Source organism: Herpailurus yagouaroundi, unplaced genomic scaffold, assembly GCF_014898765.1.
Source record: "Herpailurus yagouaroundi ecotype Mexico unplaced genomic scaffold, PumYag 189, whole genome shotgun sequence".
In the NCBI taxonomy this organism is placed as follows: domain Eukaryota; kingdom Metazoa; phylum Chordata; class Mammalia; order Carnivora; family Felidae; genus Herpailurus; species Herpailurus yagouaroundi.
In genome coordinates, this window is record NW_024412420.1 from 5,093,139 (window position 1) to 5,116,249 (window position 23,111).

At 46.6% G+C, this 23,111-nt stretch overlaps 1 protein-coding gene across 3 annotated transcripts in view; it reads left to right on the forward strand.

Annotated features, from left to right (window-relative positions):
- Positions 1 to 238: 238 nt before the first annotated feature.
- CUNH17orf67 (chromosome unknown C17orf67 homolog) overlaps positions 239 to 23,111 on the forward strand; it is a 35,554-nt gene continuing 12,681 nt past the window's right edge. For 2 of the 3 annotated variants that reach the window (XM_040497062.1, XM_040497061.1), the window contains exons 1-5: positions 239 to 340; positions 1,589 to 1,666; positions 1,711 to 1,826; positions 5,119 to 5,321; positions 12,553 to 12,653. In XM_040497062.1, coding sequence (XP_040352996.1) covers positions 1,789 to 1,826; positions 5,119 to 5,321; positions 12,553 to 12,653 — 342 coding nt within the window. In that variant the 5' untranslated portion in view covers positions 239 to 340; positions 1,589 to 1,666; positions 1,711 to 1,788. Of the gene's footprint in view, positions 341 to 1,588; positions 1,667 to 1,710; positions 1,827 to 5,118; positions 5,322 to 11,110; positions 11,230 to 12,552; positions 12,654 to 23,111 lie in introns of those variants that run through there. The other variant, XM_040497065.1, reaches the window with a different exon arrangement.

Consider the following 23,111-nt stretch of genomic DNA (forward strand, 5'->3'; position numbering starts at 1 on the left):
GCAGCGGGCCAACCTATGGGGCCTACCTGCCCGCCGACGCCGACGCCAGCGAAGGGCAGAGTGAGCCCTGCGCACGCCGAGCCGGGCGGCGCGGCCGCGGGCGGGGGCGGGGCCTGCGGTGCGAGCCCCGGGGCGCAGCGGAGGTGTGGGGTGGAACGCGAAGGCAGACGGGCCTGGGGGAGAGGGTGGAGCCGGGTGGGAGGGGCGGGCTCCGGGGGCGTGGCTAAAGGAGAACGGTGGGCGGAGTAACCATTAGGTGAGGTAGGTAGAGAAGATGCAGGCTTGAGCCGTGCCGGTCCGTAACCCACAGTATAGGAAGTTCTAGTATGAACGGTTTACGGTAAGCTTATCTATGACCTTCAACTTCTCCCACCTCCTTCAGTGGCGGAGGTGGGAGCTGGGACAGTTTTGAGTGTTGGGAGAAAACTGGCAATTTTGAGTATTATATACTGAAAGAATGGGACAATCCAAGTAAAAAATTGGTAGATGTCACCTGAGCTAGTTGTTTATTAAACCCACACTGGCTTAGGGTGAGCCAAACACTGTGCCAGGAGCCCCAGCTGCCACAGAGTGCCAGTCCTGTTGAAACAAACCCGACAAGAAGCATTACTTTAGACCTATTAAAAAAAATGGTTTACTGCACCCCTGCTTCCATCTCTGCACTTGCTAGGCACCAGGCTGAGTTTATCATTCCCATTTTTCCCGATGAGGAAAACTGAAGCGCAGAGCGGTAGACAAACATGCTTGATGGCCCATAGGCAATGTTGGGACTGAGATCCCTTCGTTTTAATTTGGTCATCCAAGTTAGCTTCAATCCAAATTAAACCGTCAAAGAGAGAGTGTCTCTTATTTTGTTACATCTCTAAAAACCTTGCCTCTGGGGATCTTGTTAAAATGCAGGTTCTAATTCCCTTTCTTGCGGAAGTGGGGTGAGAGCCTGCATTTCTGGCACATGGTCAAATGATGCTGATGTTGATGGTTCCTGGGCTGCATTTTGAGTAGGGATCTAAAGTGTTTAACCATCTGGATTATAAAGATTGGGGGCAGACTGTGGTGAAGTGAGAAGACTGTGTGGCTTGGATCAGATGGATCCTGGCCATACACATCTGTGAATCCTATTGGAAGCAGAGCCCTTAATTTAGTTTCGATTTGAAAACGTAACAAAGGATATACTTTAAAAAATTGAGGGGTTTAAAAAAATTCCCACTATAGAACATTTGGAAAATGTAGAAAAGTAAAAAGAGGAAGAAAATTATCCGTCTCTCACCCCGAAGACGACCTGTGTTTGAACACCGAGGCATATTTTTTCATTATTTTCTATGGAAACTGTGGTTTATTTTTTTCTGCACATTATTTTGATTATATGGTAGATATATTCTCCGTCTGGCTATTTTTTTTCATTTACAAAATAACTTTTCCGTGTTTTTATGAATTTGTATATAACGGTTGCATAGTATTCCATTCTATGGAGATAGTTCACAGTTGTGAACTTACCTCTGTTTTTGGCCATTTGTCTCTCATATTTATATTATATTTGTCTCTAATAATATATACTGTTTGTATATGATTTATCATTCTCATTTTCCAGACAAAGAAAACTTGCTTGATATCATACAACCAGTAGTCAACCGAGTTGGGGCCTTGACTTCAGTTAGTCGGATGCCAAAGCCTACCATGCTCTGAAGCCAGGCAGGTGGCTCAAGATGTGGTCTTTTGACCCCCTGCATCAGCATCATGGAAGAATGTGGATTCCCAGGTCTTGACTAGGTCTCTCCAATCAGAATTACAATGGAGCTGAGATTCTGCCTGCTTAACAAGTTCCCCAGGTGATCCTTTTATTTTCTTATTCAAACTTTTTTGGGGGGGGTTTAATTGTGAAATGTATCACATGTTCAAAATATCTAATGAAACATATAAGCACATATACGCAGTTAAACATATGTGCAGTTAAAAACAATAATGAAATAAATACCTGTGTAACCCACCACACAGGTTGACGTATTGAACATTCGGAGCCTCTCCTGTGCCCACCTGATTGCTAGCCTCATCAGGAAAGAACTACTCTCCTAATCTGTATATCCTTCATTCCCTTGCTTTTCTTTATAATTCTACCATCCCTAAAGTATCCCCCCCCCCCCCCCCCCGCAATATAGTTTTGTTTTGAAAAACAAGTCCAAACCTGGTCCTGAGGAGATGAGCTGAGTAGAGTCTGGGGCAGAGTCTGAATCCAGCTTCCCCGAGGAGATCCCCACCACCCCCGGGGACATCAGAGAGCATGGTCTTGGGAAGATTGCTAATCACAGTGAGGACAACTGAACAGGGCTGTAGTTTGAACATCAGGCAAAAATCTGGCTGGGAGAGGGGCTGCTTTCCATGTTTCCTTCTTAGCTGCTTAGGACTTCCTTCAGGTTCTTAGCACCTTGCTCAGGGAGAAAGGAGTATTCAGCTGATCCAGGAAAAATGCATAGGGCTGGGGGAGCAGGAACCTTGTCAGCTCATGGTCATCAAAGTATAAATAAATAAGAACCTGGCTCACCCAGACAGTCTGTCCTCAGTGTGTCTTCAGGTTGTGATGTAGGTCACACCTTGTGCCAAACTGGACTGCCTGCCCTCTGCATCGGAGCACAGGGGTCATCTTGGGATTTCCCTTCACCACTCTTCTGTTTGTACCTTCTGTTCCCTGGGTCCTGGCACTTGGCCTTTCTTGGTGAATTCTCTTGTCTTTAGGAGCTCACCCATCAGTACCTTTAGGAACAAAGGTACATGGGAGGTATTGTTTTGAGTCCTCGGATGTCTACAGATACCCTTATTCCACCTTCCATACTTGATTATCTTTCTGGGTATAGAATTCAGAGTTGGAAATGATTTCCCTTCACAACATTGAAGACGTGGGTCCATTTCTGCTTGCTTTTAATGTTGCTGTAGAGAGTCTGATGCTATCTTATTCCTGATCCCTTGAATGGGACTTGTTTGTGCTTCCTGGAAACTTGGAGATCTTCTCTTTTTCTCTAGTGTTCTGAAATTTCACAGACAAGTGCCGGGTGTGAGTCTGTTTTCATCTATTTTGCCAGGTTTGCTGGGTGCTTTCAGTCTAGCAGCTCATGTCCTTTGGTTCTAGAATTACTTTGTTAATTTCCTCCTCTCTATTTTCTGTGATCTCCTTTAAAAAAAAAAGTTCATTTATTTATTTTGAGAGAGAGAGAGAGAAAGAGAGCGCATGCACAGGAGAGGGACAGAGAGAGGGAGAGGGACAGAATCCCAAGCAGAATCCAGCATCACAGATCCCGATGTGGGGCTCCAACTCAGAACCATGAGATCATGCCCTGAGCCGAAATCAAGAGTTGCATGCCCAACCAACTGAGACACCCAAGTGCCCCTGTGATCTCTTTTTAAAAACTTCTCTTATTTAGATGTTGAAACTACTAGACTGTCCTCTTTCTCTCTATTTTTTAAAATAGACTTTATTTTTTAGAGCAGATTTAGGTTCACAGCAAAATGGAGTAGAAAGTACAGAGATTTCAGGTATTCCCATGTCCCCACACAGGCAGAGCTTCCCCCCACTGTCAGCATCTCCCACCAGAGTGGTGCATTTGTTACCAACGATGAACCTCCATTAACACACCATCATCCCCTCAAAGTCCCTAGTTTGCATTAAGCCTCACTCTTGGTGGGGCAAATTCTGTGGGTTTGGACAAATGTATAATGACATGTACCCACAATTATAGCATCATACAGAATAGTTTTACTGCCCTAAAAATTCTCCGTGTTCTGCCTGTTGATTCCCGCCCCTCCCCCAGTCCCCAGCCCCTGTAACCACTGATCTTTTTACCATTTCCATAGCTTTGCTCTTTCTAGAATATCATATTGTTGGAATCATATCATATGTAGCCCTTTTGGATTGGCTTTTCTTCATTTAGTAATAGGCATTTAAGATTCCTTTGTTTTCATGGCTTGATAGCTCATTTCTTTTTAGTGCTGAATAGTATTACATTGTCTGGAATATTATTTATCACTTTATTTATCCATTCACATACTGGAGGACATCTGGTTGATTCCAAGATTTGGCAATTATGAATAAGGGACTATAGACCTCTGTGTGCAGGTTTTTGTGTGGACATAAGTTTTCAACTCATCTGGATAAATGTTCTCTCTTTTAAAATATTTTTTCTCCGGGGCGCCTGGGTGGTGCAGTCAGTTAAGCGTCCGGCTTCAGCCAGGTCACCATCTCGCGGTCCGTGAGTTCGAGCCCCGCGTCAGGCTCTGGGCTGATGGCTCAGAGCCTGGAGCCTGTTTCCGATTCTGTGTCTCCCTCTCTCTCTGCCCCTCCCCCGTTCATGCTCTGTCTCTCTCTGTCCCAAAAATAAATAAAAACGTTGAAAAAAAAAAAATAAAATAAAATATTTTTTTCTCCCTTGCTTTGTTGTTGTTATTTTTTTAAACCTCCCTCCTCCTCTCTCAGTATCTCTCTCTCTCTCTCTGTCTCTCTCTCTCTCTCACTCTCGGTTTGGCTCTAATTTTCTAAAATAGATATTTTCTAAAATAGCTATTTCCACAGCTTTATCTTTGGATCTTTTTTAATTTCTAAGAACTTCTTTTTTGTTATTGATTCGATTTTGGAAGATTCCTTTTTTTCCCCCAACTTCTTGTTCATGTTTCATGGGAGCAAAAATATCCTCTGAGAAATCAGAGGATAGTGTTGGATAGTTTTCTTCCCCTTCTCTCCGTGCATGGTCTCTGATGGCCCCAAGTTGCTTTTCCCTTTGGTTTCCTTTGTCTTCATCTTCCATGTGAGAGGCTTTCACAGATGTTGGGTGATTCTTAGCTGCTTAAGGTTAGGGAATCTGGGCTAGAGTGTCTCTTAGTCTCTCTGAAGCCTATCATCCCAACTGAGATCCCACAGAGAAAAACAACACAGATTTCAGGATCTCTTCCCCAGAAGAATCAAACTTTTCTCTCCCAGTTGAAGGCCTAGCACTTTTCCTGAATGAAGTGTAATATGACAGCAGCCTTAGAAGTGGTTTCACAAATTATTTGGTCCATGTTCCACTCCCCTAGTGTGTTTATTTGTACCACCGTACGTTCCCACACTTTGCCAGTACCCCTGTCATTCCTGTTTAGGTTGGAGAGAAGCCTGGCCCTGGCCATCAGGAATCTGATGCTGACCTTGGCTGTCCTTACCTATTGGGCAGATGTACGCTGGGCCAATGTCCTGGACCCAGCACAGAAATTACAGCCTACTTGTGGAAGCCCGCAGCAGGCCAGAAAGGCTCCTGTCCAAGGCCAAACCATCTTGCCATTGTATTATTGCTCCAAACAGGAAGGTATGTGTTTGTGTAGAAGTCCTGAGGATATGAGAAGGGAAGCCAAGGGCACAGGGTGTGGAGATGGAGGGGGAATCAACTCCTACTGAAAAGGGGCCGTATTTTCTTTTCTAATAAAGATGGATTTTTATTTCAACAATATATAGAATTATATGTCTTAATATGTGCTTGATTAATCTCTATGTTATTTGGCCATTCAAAACATTTTTTATGGACTTTCTATCGTGTGTCTGAGAATCGGGTGGGTGTGTGTATGCAAATATAAGCAAAGATGATTCACAAATCATCTTTCACGGATGAGAAAAGAAGGAATGGTAAGAATAGTGACAACACCAACAGTGGTTTCCAGGTATTAGATCCTTGCAATATCTGCCAACTACCTTGCATACACTTCCTCTTTTAAGTCTCAAAACAGGGGCACCTGGGTGGCTCAGTCGGTTGAGCATCTGACTTCGGCTCAGATAATGATCTCACAGCTCTTGAATTCGAGCCCCACGTCAGGCTCTGTGCTCACAGCTCAGAGCCTGGAGCCTGCTTCAGATTCTGTGTCTCTCTTTCTGTCTGCCCTGCTCCCACTTGTGCTCTGTCTCTCAAAAATGAATAAGCGTTAAAAAATTTTTTTAAGTCTCAAAACACCTTAAGAGGAAAGTTATATTGTAATTATTATTCTTTTCTTATAAGTGAAAAAGCAGTCATTTGGACAGTTAAGAAATCTGCCCAGTTACAGCTTCAGTGTGACCTAGGTACTAAGTTTTAGAGCTAGGATTCAAGCTCAGGTTTATTGACGGCTCTGTGCTCCACAATCTTGACCATTATACCACATGGCCTACCCAGTAGATATTCATTCACTTTTGAGTGAAGCTTCTGGCAGGACCCTGTGATTAGCTTAGACCCAGTAGCACCCAGTTATGGACATACTACCCATCTCATAAGAACCCCTTGTATTGGTTAGCTGTTGTCAGAGTGATGCTGTGTAACAAACCACTCCTAGACTCAGTGGCTTAAAATAACAATCATGTAATCTTAAGGATCTGCAGGTTATGGGCAACTGTGCTTCATGCTGTGGTGGCTGGAAACTAGGTGGGGCTAGGTTGAGTGAATCTACTGCAAGCTGTGGATCTGTGTAGGCTGAGCTCCTTGCTCGGGTACATCTGAGTTAATTTTGAGACCAAGGTGCGGGGGCGGCTGTCTGGAGGAAGCTCTTTTTGTAGCAATGGCAGCAATGCAAGAGGGCACAACCACGTGCACAAACACACTGCATATACCTTTGTCTGTGTTGTGTCTGATACCATCCCATTGTCTGAAGCAAGTCTCTTGGTTGAGCCCGAGGTCAAAGGGCGGGACTTCAAGGTCATATGGCAAAGAGCATGCATATGTGGTGGTGGTGAAGAATTGGAGCTAATGATTTAACCCACCACACCTGCCCAAACCTAACATCTGCCTGCACAGTGTGCCTGTATATTAACATGTATATTGTTCATGTACAGCTTACAGAGTTACTACTATAAAAGTTATAGAAGAATTATACACCATAAAAATATAGAATTTATAGTCTAGTGGGGAAGGTAGACAAAAAAAAAAGAAAAGAAAGCAACTACAAAAAGGAATATTAGAAAATATTTAATTGACTCTGGGCCTAAAGAATGTGGACACATTATAATCCTCTTGGGACAGATTCAGCATCTTTCTATTTTTTATTTATTTATTTATTTATTTATTTATTTATTTATTTATTTATTTTTAAAGATGTTCCCTTGTCCCTGAAGTTTCTTTAGCTGACAGAATTTGAAATCACTGTCTTATCCTTTTAAGAGAATATCTGGTGGGATGATGTTGGAGCTTGATGGTGTCAGGTTTTTCAGATCTTTAAACAGCAGTGTAATTTGAGAATTCCTTTTATTTTTTGTTTTTTAAAGATTTTATTATTAAGTAATCTCTACACACCCAAAGTGGGGCTCGAACCCACAACTCTGAGATCAAAAGAATTGCACGCCCTACTGATTGAACCATCCAGGTGCTCCGAGAATTCCTTTTAAGAAGAGGGAAGCCGACACAAATATCTGCTATGTTCGGATGCCTTGAATATGGGTGGTAGCATTCTTCCTGTTGGTAGTTGGTAATGCAGAATTTCTAGGCCTCAGCATCTAATGAAGACCTTCAGATTGATTCAGATCCTAGGAAAATAGTCTGAGGCACTGCAGCAACATCTCTCTCCATCTCCAGTGGATTCTCTGGTATTCCTGGCAGCTTCTAGAATAGTTAACCTTGGTGGCCTTGTTTCTTTCCCCTGACCTTGGATGTCCCTGGTTCTGCTCTCTAGTCTGCCACCTTGTGGAGCTTTTGGGAATTGCACTTTCAACTGAGAGCCCTGCAGATTCACCTGATTAAATTTAAAAAAACCACAAAAAACACACATTTATGTATTTTTGACAGAGAGACAGAGAGTGAGCAGGGGAGGGTCAGAGAGAGAGGGAGACACAGAATTCAAAGCAGGCTCCAGTCTCTGAGCTGTCAACGCAGAGCCCAACGTGGGGCTCAAACCCTTAAACTGAGAGATCATGACCTGAGCCCAAGTCAAACGCTTAACTGACTGAGCCACCAAGGCATACCCAGATTCACCTGATTGATCTGGTTTCTGCTTTCCCTGGGAATAAGGATAGGTGGTAGAAAAGAATTCTCCTCACTAGAGTGACACTCACTACAAAGTGACCTTGCTCTTTTGGTTTTCCTAAAGTTCCCGTTTTGGAACAATATGGGCACTGGCCCAGCCATAACAGCTGAAGAGCGCTCTCCACCTGAGACCTTGCACCAATATGCCGGGGGGAAGGGGGGAAGAACAGGTCCCTGACTTTCTCTAGTAGGACCTTTCCAGTCCACCAGAGGTTCCTTTTTTCTTTTTTTTTTTTAATTACAAAAGTAATACATGCTTCCTTAGAGCTTATAGTCCAGTGGAAAGAGACAGATTTTTAAAAGTAAACAAAGCCAGTATTTACACACTGTGGTGTGTGCTAGGAGATGGAGTGTAATGGTAGTGGTGGGGAGTGGGCAGGGAACCTTCCTCAGGTTGGTGAAGGCAGGCTTGCGTGAGCAAGAGAACTTACAAATCAAAGCCTGAAGGATGAGAAGGATCCAGTCGTTAAAAGTGTGAGGAAAAGTATGTGCAAACGTCCTGAGGTGGGAAGAGTTTAAGTAGAAAGTAACCACGTGTGGCTGGATTGCAGTAAGCTAGAAGGGTGTGGTTAGAGTAGGGCTGGAAAGAGCAGCAGGCAGAGATACCACAGGGTCCTGTAGTGCATGGTAAGGATTCTGATTTTGTTCTCGGTCCAGTGAGAAGATAAGAAAGGTTTCTTAGGCAGGGAAGTGATGAGGTCCATTTCCTATTTTATATTTCTATTTTAAGAAGACCACCCTTGCTGCTGCATGGAGAATGCATCAAAGTGAACAGGAGGGGAGGTTGGGAGACTAGTTGGGAGCCTGGTGCCAGAAGCTGGGGGAAGAGTAACAGTAGCCTAGACTTAGGTGGTGGCCAGAGAGAAGGAAGGATCTAGACCCATGCCATCCAATATGGTAGCCACTAGCCACATTTGGCTACTGAGCACTTGAAATGCATGAACTTTTACATAAAATATATACTGTAGTTTGAAGACTTGGTGCAAAAAACGTCAGAAAATATCTCATCATTTGCTTAGTTTTATTACGTATCGACAGAATATTTTGGGTATTCATGATACATAAAATAGAATATAAAAAAATTTCATTTTTGGGGGGCACCTGGGTGGCTCAGTTGGTTGAGTGTCTGACTTCGGCTCAGGTTATGATCTCGCGGTTTGTGGGTTCGAGCCCTGCATCGGGCTCTGTGCTGACAGCTCGGAGCCTGGAGCCTGCTTCAGATTCTGTGTCTCCTCCTCTCTCTGCCTCTCCCCTGCTCATGCTCTGTCTCTCTCTGTCTCTCAGTAATAAATAAACATTAAAAAAATTAAAAAAAATTTTTTTTTTTACTTAAAAAATGTGGCTACTAGAAAAATTTTAATCATGTATGCAGCTTGCATCTGTGGCTCACATCATATTTTTATCAGACACTCCTGATATGGACAAAAGTTACTGAATTAAAAAAATACTTTTGTAGTAAATTTACATTGGACACATTAGAAATTTCTGGCTGGGTATACATTTTCTTTTTCTGGCCCACTGAAAGTATTTATTTGATAAAACAATACGGTTAGTGTTCGATTCAACCACAAGAGCAAAAGCAACAACAGATTTGACAATGCACATAAAAAACCACAAGGTACATAATGTGACAAATATCTGTTTCTAAAATAATGCTCCTAAAATTCCTCAGTTACTGAAAACTGCATAAAAACGGAAGGACGTTAATAGCAACCGAGAGCATAAAACTGAAGATCAAATTCTGAGCAACTTTGCTGACAATGCATGATTTTTTCCTCTTGTTTACAATTTGTTCAAACTGTCCTTATACCCGCAGAGTGGATAGAACATTCAGGTTCAATATCAGTTGCACAACATTAGCATCAATTCGGACAACTACAGAGAGAACATTGTTTTCCTCTGAGCTGGGCAAAGTGACCACAGAAACAGCAGACCATTTCTCTGACTCAAGAATCTCATCCCTGTAAATGCCACATATCTTCCAGACATTTTAAAGAATATATTTAATAATTTCTTTATGTAATATTTATAGATGATTTGAATTTAAAAGAACTTCAGATTACTGAGATTTTATTGTCTTTGTAAAAGTAACCTTGAGTCTGAAATGGGCTGCTTACCCTTCTAATGGGCAGCAAATTGCAGGAGGCCCTCTTGGGCATAATGGGAAGAGCAGTAGCCTTTGAAGAGAGGAGAATTTGGCTCTACATCAGCATCCATAGTGTGTGAACTTGGATATGGTTTCACCTCTCCAAACCTCACTTCCTTATTTTTTTTTTTTTAACATTTGTTTATTTATTTTGAGAGAGATAGAGAGCAAGTGGGGGAAGGGCAGAGAGAGAGAGAGAGAGAGGGAAAGAGAGAATCCCAAACAGGGCTCGAACTCTCGAATGGTGAGACCATGACCTGAGCTGAAATCAAGAGTCCGTCTCTACTGACTGAGCCACCCAGGCGGCCCTCACTTCCTTATTTGTAAAATGGATATGGTGCTAGCTGCTGCTTATCCTTCATCTTTAATCACAACCACAAGGTAGGGACTGTTCCTCCTTTGTACAGGGGGGGAGACCAAAGTTCAGAAAGGGTAAGTGATTTACCGAAGGTTACGTTGCTAGAAAGAGGTGAAGCTAGGACACGAACCCTGGGTGTTCTGGCTCTGAAGTCAGCTGAAAAAAACATTTTCCCCTTTCCTATGCTCCTTGCCAATTTCCCTACCTACCTCTGAAACTATTAGGAAGGTCAAACCTAATTAGTGAATGGGCTTTGGAGAGATGTCATACAACGTGCAAATGTAAGAGACGGTTAATGAAAGAGATGAAAACAGGAGCAAAAACAGACACTCACAAACCAGTGTATGATGTAGCTGCGTCTGTTTAAATGAAGTCAATATCACATGTTGCTTTCTCTAATTCATGCTCTGAAAGTCACATCACAGAGGGGTGATTTCGTTGCTCAGGATGAAAATTTATAGGGATTCGGAGGAAAAGTTTAGTGGTCATACTAAAAACTCAGAGTCAGATGCACTTAACATCATACCGTAAGTGTAGTTAGTCAGAGCATAAACAAGTGTGGGGGGGTGAGGGGATGGGGGAAGTGGGGTTGGGGGGGGCGGAAGTGCTTCCTTTAAGTAGGCTGGCCCGTTCAGGGGGCGTTCATTCTGCAAGAGGCTGAGAGCGGAACAAAGACAGGATGAAGAAGCTATTTGTACTTGTCCTCTGCCTCACCTTACTGACTTGCTTCTCAGGTGAGCATGAACTCTGAAAACAGCCGTTTCTATGCTGACATGACAAGCTGGGATCAGTCTATTTTATATTTGTAAAATATTTTTTTCATTTCAAAGAATATGTAATATATAATAATTCAGTGCTTTTTTTTCCCTCCCTAAGAGCAGGCTCCCAGAATTGCTATCATTAGGGATAATTATTTTTCAGTCTTTATTTTTAATTTTATTATTTTTTAAAAGTTTTATTTATTTAAATAATCTGTGCACCGATGTGGGGTTGAACTAATAACTCAGAGATCAAGAGTTGCATGCTCTACTGACTGAGCCAGCCAGGTGCCCCTATTTTATTAATTTTTAAATGTATTTGAATATTAATTCTCAGAAATGCTGATAAATCTTCAACTATACTGTCTTTTAGACTTCATACGACATCATCAAAACTTGACAGACTTTTATTTGATGATATCATTTGGAGTTCGTGCGTGATTATCAAAACTTAATATAATTTTATCATGATACCTTCTTTGAGAGATCATGTGTGATTATCAACTTTAACACAGTCTTGTTCTCATGGAGAATCTTCCAGTAACAACTTTTAGCTGCTTTAGTGTTTTGGGGATTAGAAAAAAAAAGGAAAAACCATCAAAGCAAAACTAAGGGACAAGAAACACATTGACCAGAGAACTGAAGAAAATGTGTTTTAAAAAACTTACTCAGGGGCGTCTGGCTGTCTCAGTTGGTGGAACATGCGACTCTTAGTCTCGGAGTTGTGAGTTCAAAAGATTACTTAAAAAAAAACAAAAAAAGAAAAAAAAATCCCGTATTCATTAAATTAGCACCCACTTTTTTTTTTAATGTCTTTTTTTAAATTTTTATTTTTTAACATTTTATTTATTTTTGAGACAGGGAGAGACAGAGCATGAACAGGGGAGGGTCAGAGAGAGGGCGACACAGAATCTGAAACAGGCTCCAGGCTCTGAGCTGTCAGCACAGAGCCCGACGCGGGGCTCGAACTCACGGACCGTGAGATCATGACCTGAGCCGAAGTCGGCCGCTCAACAAACTGAGCCACCCAGGCGCCCCAGATTAGCACCCACTTTTAAAGAAATGCACCGTTGGAATAGGTAACTATGTTTACGTTGTGCAGCTTTGGCTCTGAGTTAGAAACAATTTGGAATTCTCCTCGGAGCTCTCTGGAATGCCACGTCCTTTGGGACAGGTCCCCGTGAAAGCGCTTTTGTGTTTGACCGAAATCGAACTTGCAAATCCTTCGCCTTGGACTGTGAGATGGTGCACGAGCTCCTGTTGCGAGAGTCCCGAAGGCCCCTTCCCGACTTTTTTCAGGGGCCTCTCCGATTCTGACGGAAAAGCAGGCCAAGCAGCTCCTGAGATCCCGACGGCAGGACAGGCCGAGCAAACCCGGGTTCCCTGACGAGCCCATGCGGGTGAGTGCCGGGCTCCCGGCTATTGGAAGGGAAAGTGTGATCGCTTGAATGCTCATTCACTATGAAACCGAGCCAGGTGCTGGCCCCGCTCCAGCGTGGGCCACTAGACGGAGGTTCTGCCGGGTCTCAGGTGTCAGGTGACCTCAACCTTTTACTCTCCCCTTTTCTCCCCCGGAGGCTCGAGCCCCACGCACCTACTATGCACACGATATTTCAAATGGAAACAGTGTGGCCGAGGGCCAGAGTCCCAGGATCCCCTGTGGGCTGCCGGATGCCACCCCCAAGCCGGATGTCAGGGCCCTGTGTCCTGTAAACTGGGGCCAACCCCCTCTTCCTCCTCTTCCCTGGGGCTCCCAGCAAGCTGGACCAGCATCCTTGGCCAGCGATGCTCTGTCTGGTCGGGCAGAGTCTGTGCCCTGTGGCCTGTGGGGGCTCTGCCCTAACCTCGTGCCTCTGAGTTTGGTCTTTAGTCTCCATCCTGGCCTGTGGGTTTGTGGCGGCCACCTGCCTTGTGTTTCTGAACCAGGTCACCGTTCCCTGCCTTCATTTTGTGACTTGTGGTGGGTGATATTAGACCCTGCCCTAGTGGCCCCGGGCCTGGCTTGTCTTCCCATCCTGTGGCTGAAGTACTAACATTCCTGTTTTTTTTTTTTTTTTTTTTTTTTAAATCAGAATTAGTTCATTTAAAAGTCTCTAATTGAGATGCAGGATTGCACATTGCTGAGGAGTGCTGGCTCTGGGGCACACCGTCTGGGCTTTTCTAACTGTGCAAACTGGGGAAGGTTTCTTCATGTTTCTGTACCTCTGTACTGTCAGCTATAAAATGGGGTTGACAATAAATATTACCACTTACATTCCTATAATATTATTATAAATAATGACAGAAAATAGCTACTTTATAAGGATCAAGTAATTCCTAATAAGGCACTTATAACAGTACTTAGCAAACAGTGACTACTCCTTTGAATATTAAGTATCAGGGACCAGCAAGGTGCTGAGGCTGCAGGCCGTCGTTGCCTGGACTTCTGCTCAGAGTTGGGAGCAGACACAGAGAAGCTGGCGAATTGCTATTGTACAGAGTGGCTTAGAAACAAATCAAGAACTTCAGGATGTCAAGGGTAGATGTGGCTTCCCTCCCTCCCTCCCTTCCTCCCTCCTTCTCTTCCTTCCTCCCTTCCCCTCTCCCTTCCTCCCTCCCTCTTTTCCTTCCTCCCTTCCTCTCTTCCTCCCTCTCTTCGTCCCTTCCTCCCTCCCTGTATGTCCGATGTGGCTTGGAATATCTAAGTGCAGGGTGGAGGGGAATTGGGAGGTGGGCAGGAGCAAGGTCAAAAAGGGTTGGAGTACCTTGGGCTTTATCTTGTGTTCAGTGGAGGACAATGGGAGTTTTTAAATGGGGGAATGCAGACTGGAGCTTTCGATAGACAGTTTGAGAAGCAGTTAGAAGAGAAGAGGCCCAGGATTGACATGTGGGGACGTCGACGCTCAGGGCTGGGCAGAGGAAGAGGGGCTCCAAGAGGCTAAGAAGGAATATGGGGAGATATTGGGGAACCCAAGAGAGTGTGGGGAGCAGGACGTCTGGCTTGAGGCCCCCGGGGGCTCTAACTGGCCCCTTGTGCTTTTGGCAGGATGTCTGGAGGGCTTCCCCCTTTGGGAAGGCTGGTTCGCAGGGCTCCGAAGGAGCTGCTCCCCTCCAAGTGGTCAGGAGACAGGCTCTAATCAACACCGGAGTTGGCCACTGGGCATTTTCTCTGCCAGCATCTGCCCCTGGCTCCTCTGAGCTCTGACTTCACAGGGGCTGAAGGGTTTTGGGCCCTGGGCAACAGGTGAGTTTGGACTGTTGCAGCAGGTGGGCTTGGACCATAGCAGATCAGCTTCCTGCCTCCCGTGCCCCTCCCGTGCCAGCCTTCATGCCATGCTAGACTTGTGTCCCCAAACATGGCCTGATGTGGTCCTTCCCTGCCCAGAACTTCTGAGAGCTCCTTCTCTGACCATTTCCCTTCTCCTGGCCTCTGGTCATCACTGGCCTTCACCTGTGACAACCTTCAGCTTGCTTCCAATTTTGTGATTTTACTGAATATCTGGCTTTTTAAAAATTTTGTTCTGTTTTTGGTCTTTTTTTTTAATGTATGTATGTGTGTTTGTTTGCTTATTTATTTATTTATTTATTTATTTATTTATTTATTTAGAGAGGGAGAGAGAGAGGGAGGGGCAGAGAGAGAGGGAGACACAGAATCTGAAGCAGGCTTCAGGCTCTGAGTTGTCAGCACAGAGCCCCATGCGGGGCTCGAACTCAGGAACCGTGAGATCACGATCTGAGCCGAAGTCGGACACTTAACCAACTGAACCACCCAGGCGCCCCTTGGTCATCTTTTATAGGCTGATCACTATTGACTCCTCTTAATTGCCTTGAACCTACCGGATCTAGTTTCTATGTGATTCTCTCTGGCCTCAGAACCCACCGCTGACCCCACCAACCATTTCCCATTCATCCTGCGTACAGCCCAGCCCTGCATGCCTGTCACCAAGACACTGACCCCATTGTCCAGAATCCTCTCTGCCACTCAGCCAAATTTGGAAAAGTGCTCATGTGATCTACCATTGAAATGGGAAATAAACATGCAATAAATGATTTGGTGGCTAGTCTGCATCGGTAGTTCTCATCCAGGGGTGATTTTGCTCCCCCAGCCTCAGGGACATCTGGCAGTGTCTGGAGGCATTTTGGTTGTCACAACTGTGGGGGCAGGAGGAGGGACAGTTTGCTCTTGGCATCTAATGGGTTAAGGCCGGGAATGCTGCTAAACATCGTACAATGCACAGGGCAGCTCCCATAACAGAGAATAATCTTGCCTAAAATGCCAACAGCACTAAGGGTAAGGGACCCTGGCTACACCATGCTGAACAGTCTCCTTTTTTCCCCCCAACCTTTCTCATTCTGTGTCACTTTGTGTGTCTCTTGCACTGTCATTCACTGTTGTATTGTGCTATGTTATATTGCATTACCCTCACGCAGAACCAGCTGAATCAACAAGCAGTTTCTGCTATCACATCTTTCTAGGAATGTGATTCTGAGCCATGGCTGCATACGCTGGAACCAACTGCGGAAGTTAAAAATCTGGTGCCCACTCCCAGAGGGGTGGCGTGCGGTGTGGGGTCTGGCCTGGGCCTTGGGTGGGTGTCAGAGCCCCCCAGGTGGTATCTGCGTGCAGCCGAAGCTGAGCCCCGCCGTGCCAGGCCTTGCGGGCCACACGTGATGCCACGTGTAATACCAGCTCCTGGGGTCCGGTCGGGAACACAAAAGCTAACAGCGCGAGACATGTAGGAACCAATCGAAGGTTGAACTGAGTGGTATGGAGAGAGTCAATGCGCTAGTTTAGATTCAGTTCAGACAGAGAGAGGGAGAGGGTCACGTGGAACATGCAGAGAGCGCTCCTCGCCGGCCGAGATGTGCACTTAATTGTATTTCACATTGACTGGGCCTCACCAAGTGCCAGGCACTGAGGACGTAAAATAACCTAGACGTTCTTCCTTTGTTCCATTGGGTGGAGACAGGGTTAGAAAAGAGGGTCTCTTGCCCTGACTGGAAGGACGGAGGGGGCTAGGAAGGCTTCCCAGAGGAGGTGTCCACCGGGCTGAGGCTTGAAGATGAAGAGTTTTCAGGCAGCGGAAGGGGTGGAGGTGAGGTGGGGAGAATATTCCACCCAGTACGATTTCAGTCCGTATTCTGCCACTGACTAGTCATGGACTTTGGGCTTTGGATTTAGGAGAAATCCGTGTCCTTTTTCTGGGCCTCAGTTTTCTCTAAAAGTGCAGAGAATTTGCAGAGAAGCTGGCTAAAAGGTTTACTCCGGGGCTCATCTTTTAGGGTTCTGGATAGAGCTTTGGGGACGATGCGGGTTTCCTGCTGCCAGTCTACAGCTCGGAGGAAAAGCGTGGGCAGCAGGACGCGGCCCCAGGCGAGAGCCGGAGGGTTTACGTAGAGGCCCCCAGAGGCTTTCTCGGAAACGCCAGGGCCTCCTCCCTTCAAGCTGGCCCTGCTGCTGCACCTGAAATCCTGGACTTCTGTCTGGCCTCTCCCCAACCTTGGGTGTCATGGCTGCCTTCTCCCTTTCGTGGGTTTGTCGAGAGCGTAGTGGGTGACCGGCCAGTCACCGGCCATGGAAGAGGAGCCGTTTGCTCATTTTAGGTGAGCAGCTGGCGTCACAGTGACCCTGGTCCTACATCGCCGTTGAATGTGAGCACTGGACTCGGTGACCCCGTATGACTGTGTGTGTGAGGTTGTGTAGGTATCACATTGTCAGCAGGCCACGAGGAGGCCACGATGTGGGACCTCTGCCGCAGGGGAGGTGGGGGCTGCTGGGCGGAACTGCCCCACAGGCTCACGTCCTCGTGGGAACCAAGGGGTTAAGTTGCCCTGATCTGTGGGGAACCACAACTTTCCTGCTCCTTATCTTTTGCCAAGACCACCCGCTGCCTGCCTTGTTTCTCTGTGCAAACCATCTGCTCAGACGTCCCTTTGCTGGGGAAAAGGGCAGGCGGGAGCATTGTCCTGTGTTTGCAGGATTGGAAATGTCATGTGTGTTGTGTATGTGAGACTGTGTGTGTATGTGTAAGGGTGTGTATTGTGTATGTGAGGATATATTGTGTATGCGAGGGTGTGTGTGTGAGGAGGTGTTGTGTATATAAGGATGTGTATACACGTGAGAGTGTGTGTGTCTGTGTGTGTATGCATGAGGGCGTGTGAGTATGGAAAGTATGTGTGTATGTGAGTGTGTGTGTGTGTGAGGGTGTGTGTATGTATGGGTGTGTGTACGACTGTGTGTGTGAGGTTGTGTATATCTATGTGAGCGTGTGTGTATGTGTGTATGGTGTGTGTATATATGAGGGTGTGTGCATGTATGTTTTGAAAAAGACCTTGCAGAATAATTTTTCAGAAGGTCTGGATTCCAATTCCCTCTCTTCCACTTTTGACCTTGACTTGAGTACCTGAAACATATGAAAGAACGGCAATGGCAAGAGAAGGTCCTCTGGGGCCAGGTTGGAAGGCCACGGCTGACAGCAGCAGAGTTGACTTCCGTTCTGTAGTCAGGAGGAGCCAGCTGGGATTTTAAGCAGGGGAGCGAGGAGATCGGAGCCAGGTGACAGGAGCCATGTAGAGGTCTGGGAAACAGCCTCTTCAACGCTGCCCTTCAGATGCCACTCTACATGGGTAATGGGAAATAACATTTTTGGACAGGTTGTCTCTCCTCCTTGCCATGGTACTCAGGAGACAGACAGGTGGACGGGGACGAATGAGCAGAGGGAGTGATTTCTGGGGAATGGGTGTGCCCTTGGGACCTGAGCCTTGACTCATGTGCTCACCTCTAACTCAAAATCACCAAGAGATGACTGGTTGGGTTATTTTATCTCGCTTCTCCCCTCTGAGGGACTGTGCAAAAGAAAACCGGTTCAGAGAGAGGAGAGGCCAGCGATGGGAGTGAACCATTGGAGTTTTCGGGAGGTATTTGGAATTCAAAATGCAAGTGAGTATGAAGATTTGCAGCAGTTCATGAGTATTTACTAAGCGATGTTTATAATCTTGATGTGTGGCTCAAGTATTGGCAGATGTCGGCTTTCTCAAAAATAGAGGCTTTTTGGAGACAGGTTCAGACAAGCTGTGCCCCGCGCGTGCAGGGGGAGGGACTGTTCTGACCCTATGAATCCTGCCGGTGCACTGCAAGGACTGTTCTCTGACTGTGTGGCGGGAAGAACACGGTGCTATTGGAAAGGTCACTTGTGTGGCCTGGGGTTGCGGGGAGGACTGGTGTCCACCCCAGAGACGGGTAAGCACCCTGTTGGATACTGGCTAGAAGCAGGTAAAACGCCAGTGGGGATGGAGACAGAGGAGCATGGCTCTGGGGAAGAAAACAGGAGGGATGTTGGATGTATGGAGGCCGTGGGGCAGGCAGGGTGGGGGATGTGGAGAGGGGTCCGAGAGAGGGAGAAGCAGGTGGGAAGGTGGGGCCTCTGGAGGGCACACCACTGAGAAATTCCTTGTGGTAGCGAATAGCGGATACTTTTATTTTACAGCAGCGCCTGGCGTAAAACAATTTGCCATTGTTTTCTGCTCTCTGCGCTGTCGTTACCCAGACCTTAGGAGCAAGTCTGCTAACACAGTGACGTTGTGTTAGTGGTTCTTCGTGGGGAATGGCAGGCGGGTGGGTGGTGCGTTGTGTGGTTGACAAATGAGGGTGGTAATCGCTCGAATCTAGAAGCTGCCGTGGTGGCGAAAGAGGCCATGAGACTGACTCGGGAGAAACACGGCCCCCGAATCTTCAGGGATTTGGGGGAGTGGATTCTAGACCTCACGGGAATAGGATGGGCACTCCCAGAAGGCTGGGGACAGCCCGTCTGGATTGGGTTTCCGCCGAATAACTTTGGAGTCTGCTTAGGACTAACTACTTCTGTTGGTCAAGACATCCTGTCAGAAAAGCCCTGGTATAATGAAGCCTCAGGACCTTGATGGAGGAAAAAAAATCTGCCTGGGCAGAAACTGATGCTGGGAAAGAAGGTCCGGGTTTATGTCTAAAGGGAAGATAGTGGCAACAATATTCTGAGCTCTCCTTGAGTATTTCTCAGTCATGCTTGTGCTTACGTTAATTTTCAGTGTTTGGGTCTGTGCCCTTGCTACTCAGAAGGCGGTCCCCAGCCCTGGCCGCCGCCGGCCTCAGGCGCCCCCTCGCACCTCCAGTCTGCATCTCCTTCCGTCAGCCCTGGGGGTCCCCCGCCTGCTTTGGCTTGAGAGGACTGACTTCCGGTCCTGGAGGGCTAACTGCAAGGGAGGCTCTTGGCCTCTGTTCCCGGTGTCCTGGGGACCAGGAGCCTGCCCATGTTTGTTTCACATGACACAGCTGATCTCTCTCCCTTCCTTCTGGGCACCCTGCTCATTGGGGTTCCAGTCTTCCAGGACCCTTGCCCTCAGCCTCTCGTCCCCCTTTTTGGTTTCTGTGACTCAATGTGCTTTGGTGAATCCTTAGCTCTTTATTTATTTATTTATTTATTTATTTATTTATTTATTTTTTCAACGTTTTTATTTATTTATGGGACAGACAGAGACAGAGCATGAACGGGGGAGGGGCAGAGAGAGAGGGAGACACAGAATCGGAAACAGGCTCCAGGCTCCGAGCCATCAGCCCAGAGCCTGACGCGGGGCTCGAACTCACGGACCGTGAGATCGTGACCTGGCTGAAGTCGGACGCTTAACCGACTGCGCCACCCAGGCGCCCCGAATCCTTAGCTCTTTAAATGCCAGAGTGTCCCAGGGCCTGCCTTCCTGCCTCGTCCAGTCCTGGACGAGTTTAAACTTTTTTTTTTAATGGCCTTTATTTTTTCCTGGTTGGTTTGTTTGTTTACTTTTAATATAATTTATTGTCAAATAAACTTTTTTTTTTTAATTTTTCTTTCAATGTTTATTTATTTTTGGGACAGAGAGAGACAGAGCATGAACGGGGGAGGGGCAGAGAGGGAGACACAGAATCGGAAACAGGCTCCAGGCTCTGAGCCATCAGCCCAGAGCCCGACGCGGGGCTCGAACTCACGGACCGCGAGATCATGACCTGGCTGAAGTCGGACGCTTAACCGACTGCGCCACCCAGGCGCCCCTCAAATAAACTTTTTAAAAAATGTTTATTTTTGAGAGAGAATGACAGAGCGCGAGCGGGGGAGGGGCAGAGAGAGGGAGACACAGAATCCGAAGCAGGTTCCGGGTTCTGAGCTGTCAGCACAGAGCCCAATATGGGGCTTGAGCTCACGAACTGCGAGATCATGACCTGAGCCAAAGTCGGATGCTTAACTGACTGAGCCAGCAGGTGTCCCAGTCCAGTGAGTTTAAATATCACATCTATGGTGATGGCTGCAGATGGCTTCACCCGGCGGAGCTCCAGACTCATTTCCATGACTGTCCACGTGACTGGCAACATTTCACAGGCAGCTCAGACCCAGCAGGCTTAGGTGGGATTCCTGACTGCACCGTCACACGGGCAAATGGTGCCACCTCCTAGTTGTGTGGGCCCCACATCCAGACTCTGGCCACTCCTTCCCCTCCATGGCTGCCAGTGGAGCCCCGAGAGGAGACTGGGCAATCCTCTCTAATCTGCCTCCCTGCTTCCTCTCTGCACCCCTCTGCGTCTGTTCTCGACAGGGCAGCAAGAGTCCGATGTTAAAACCGGGGTGCCTGTGGGGCTCAGTCAGTTAAGCAGGTCATGATCTCATGGTTCGTGAGTTCGAGTCCCGCCTCAGGTGAGCCCCACTTCTCTCTCTCCCTCTCTCTCTGCCCCTTGCTCACTTGTGCTCTCTCTCTCAAAAAAGAAAAAAAAAAAAAAAGAAACCAGTTCTTGTCCCTCCCCTGCTCAAAACTTTCCAATGACTCCCTGCCTTGTGCCCAATAAAATCCACAGTCCTACAGTGGCCTCCAAGACCCTAGGGGTCTGTCAGCCCCCTCCCCTGTCCCCACCTCCATCCCCCTCTGCACGCTGGCCTCCTCACTGTGCCCTGAATCAGGCTCACCTGTCCCCTCACTGCTGAAATAACACTGTGTGGGAAGCAGGGCTTGGTTGATTCTGCAACTTGCTTTTTTTTTTTTTTCCACTCAATGATACATTTTGTTCTTGCTCATTTTTACCTGAAGCACAGTATAAATGTATTATGCTGTGGTGTCTCCCCCTACTCCCCAATTCATGTGTCGATGTCCTAAACCCCAGTGTGATGGCATTCGGCTCCAGAGAGCTCCCTAGCCCTCTCTGCCAAGTGAGGATACGGGGAGAAATGTGTGACCCCAAAGCCCCCCCCGCCCCCCGGCCCTGCTCGTGCCCTAACCTTGGACTTTGAGCCTCCAAACTGTGAGAGGCAAATTTCTGTGCTTTATAAGCTACCCGGTCTGTAGTGTTTTGTTAGAGCAGCCTGAATGGAATAGGACATATTTCAGCTTACTTGTTTAGCCGTTCCCAGGACAATGGGCATTTTTAGTTATTTCCAGTGTGTGATGAAAATCCTTATATGCGTGTGTTTTGCTGAATTCAGTGATAAGAAATGGAATTGCTGAGTCAGAAGGTTTATGCACTTTTAACTGAATTAAATACGGCCAAATTGCCTAATCAACTGTACCAATTCCCACTAGCGGTATGTGTAAGGATCCTTGGGTCCCTACACTTTCAAAATGGAAAGAAATTTTTAATGTTTATTTGTTTATTTTTGAGAGAGAGAGAGAGACAGAGAGAGTGAGTGGGGAGGGGCAGAGAGAGAGGGAGACACAGAATCCGAAGCAGGCTCCAGGCTCTGAGCTATCAGCACAGAGCTCCGTGTGGGGCTTGAACTCACAAACTGTGAGACCATGACTTGAGCTGAAGTCGGACACCTAACTGACTGAGCCACCCAGGTGCCCCTGGAAAGAAAGAAAGTTTTAAAAGAAACCTCACTTATCTACTCTTCTATCTGTACTTATGTGTGGAGACATGTTCCCAAATAATGGCAGTATTTTCTCAGTGATAAGATTTGGGACAAATTTTTACTTTCCCCTTTTATACCTTTTGGTATTCCTCAGTGTCTCCATTTCCTATGGCTGCCATAACAAAGTACCACAAATGGGGTGGCTTCTCACAGCAGACATCGATCCTCTCACTGATCTAGAGACTGGAAGTTCGAAGTAAAATGTTGGGATGGTTGGTTCCTTCTAGGGGGCTCTGAGGGAGAATCCGTTCTGTGCTTCTGCCCCTGCTTCTGATGGTGGCTTCAGTCTTTGGTGTTTTTTGACCTGTCTCTGCGTCCATGATCACATAGCCTGGTGTCCTGTGTGTCCCTGTGTTCAAATTGCACTAATTTCATAAATACACCAGTCATTGAACTTAGGGCCCACCTTAATCCAGTATGATCTCATCTTTGCATGGTTACATCTGCAAAGACCCTATTTCCAAAGAAGGTCACATGTGTAGGTTCCAGATGAACATAAAATTGGGGGGGGGGGGCACCACTCAGTCCAGTACACTCAGTGTTCTATTTTCTTAAATGTTTATTTATTTTATTAAAAATTTCTTTAATGTGTATTTATTTTTGAGAGATGGAGAGAGACAGAGCATGAGCGGGGGAGGGGCAGAGAGAGGGAGACACAGAATCCCAAGCAAGCTCCAGGCTCTGGGCTGTCCACACAGAGCCTGATGTGGGGCTTGAACCCACAAACTGCGAGATCATGACTTGAGCTGAAGTGGGATGCTTAACTGACTGAGCCACCCAAGTGCCCCTGTTTATTTATTTTGAGAGAAGGAGAGAGAGAGAGAGACAGAGACAGACAGAGAGAGCATGAGCAGGGGAGGGACACAGAGAGAGAGAGAGAGAGAGAGAGAGAGAGAGAGCATGAACAGGGGAGGGGGGAGAGAGAGAGAAAGAGAGAGAGAGAGAGAGAGAGCATGAACAGGGGAGGGGCAGAGAGAG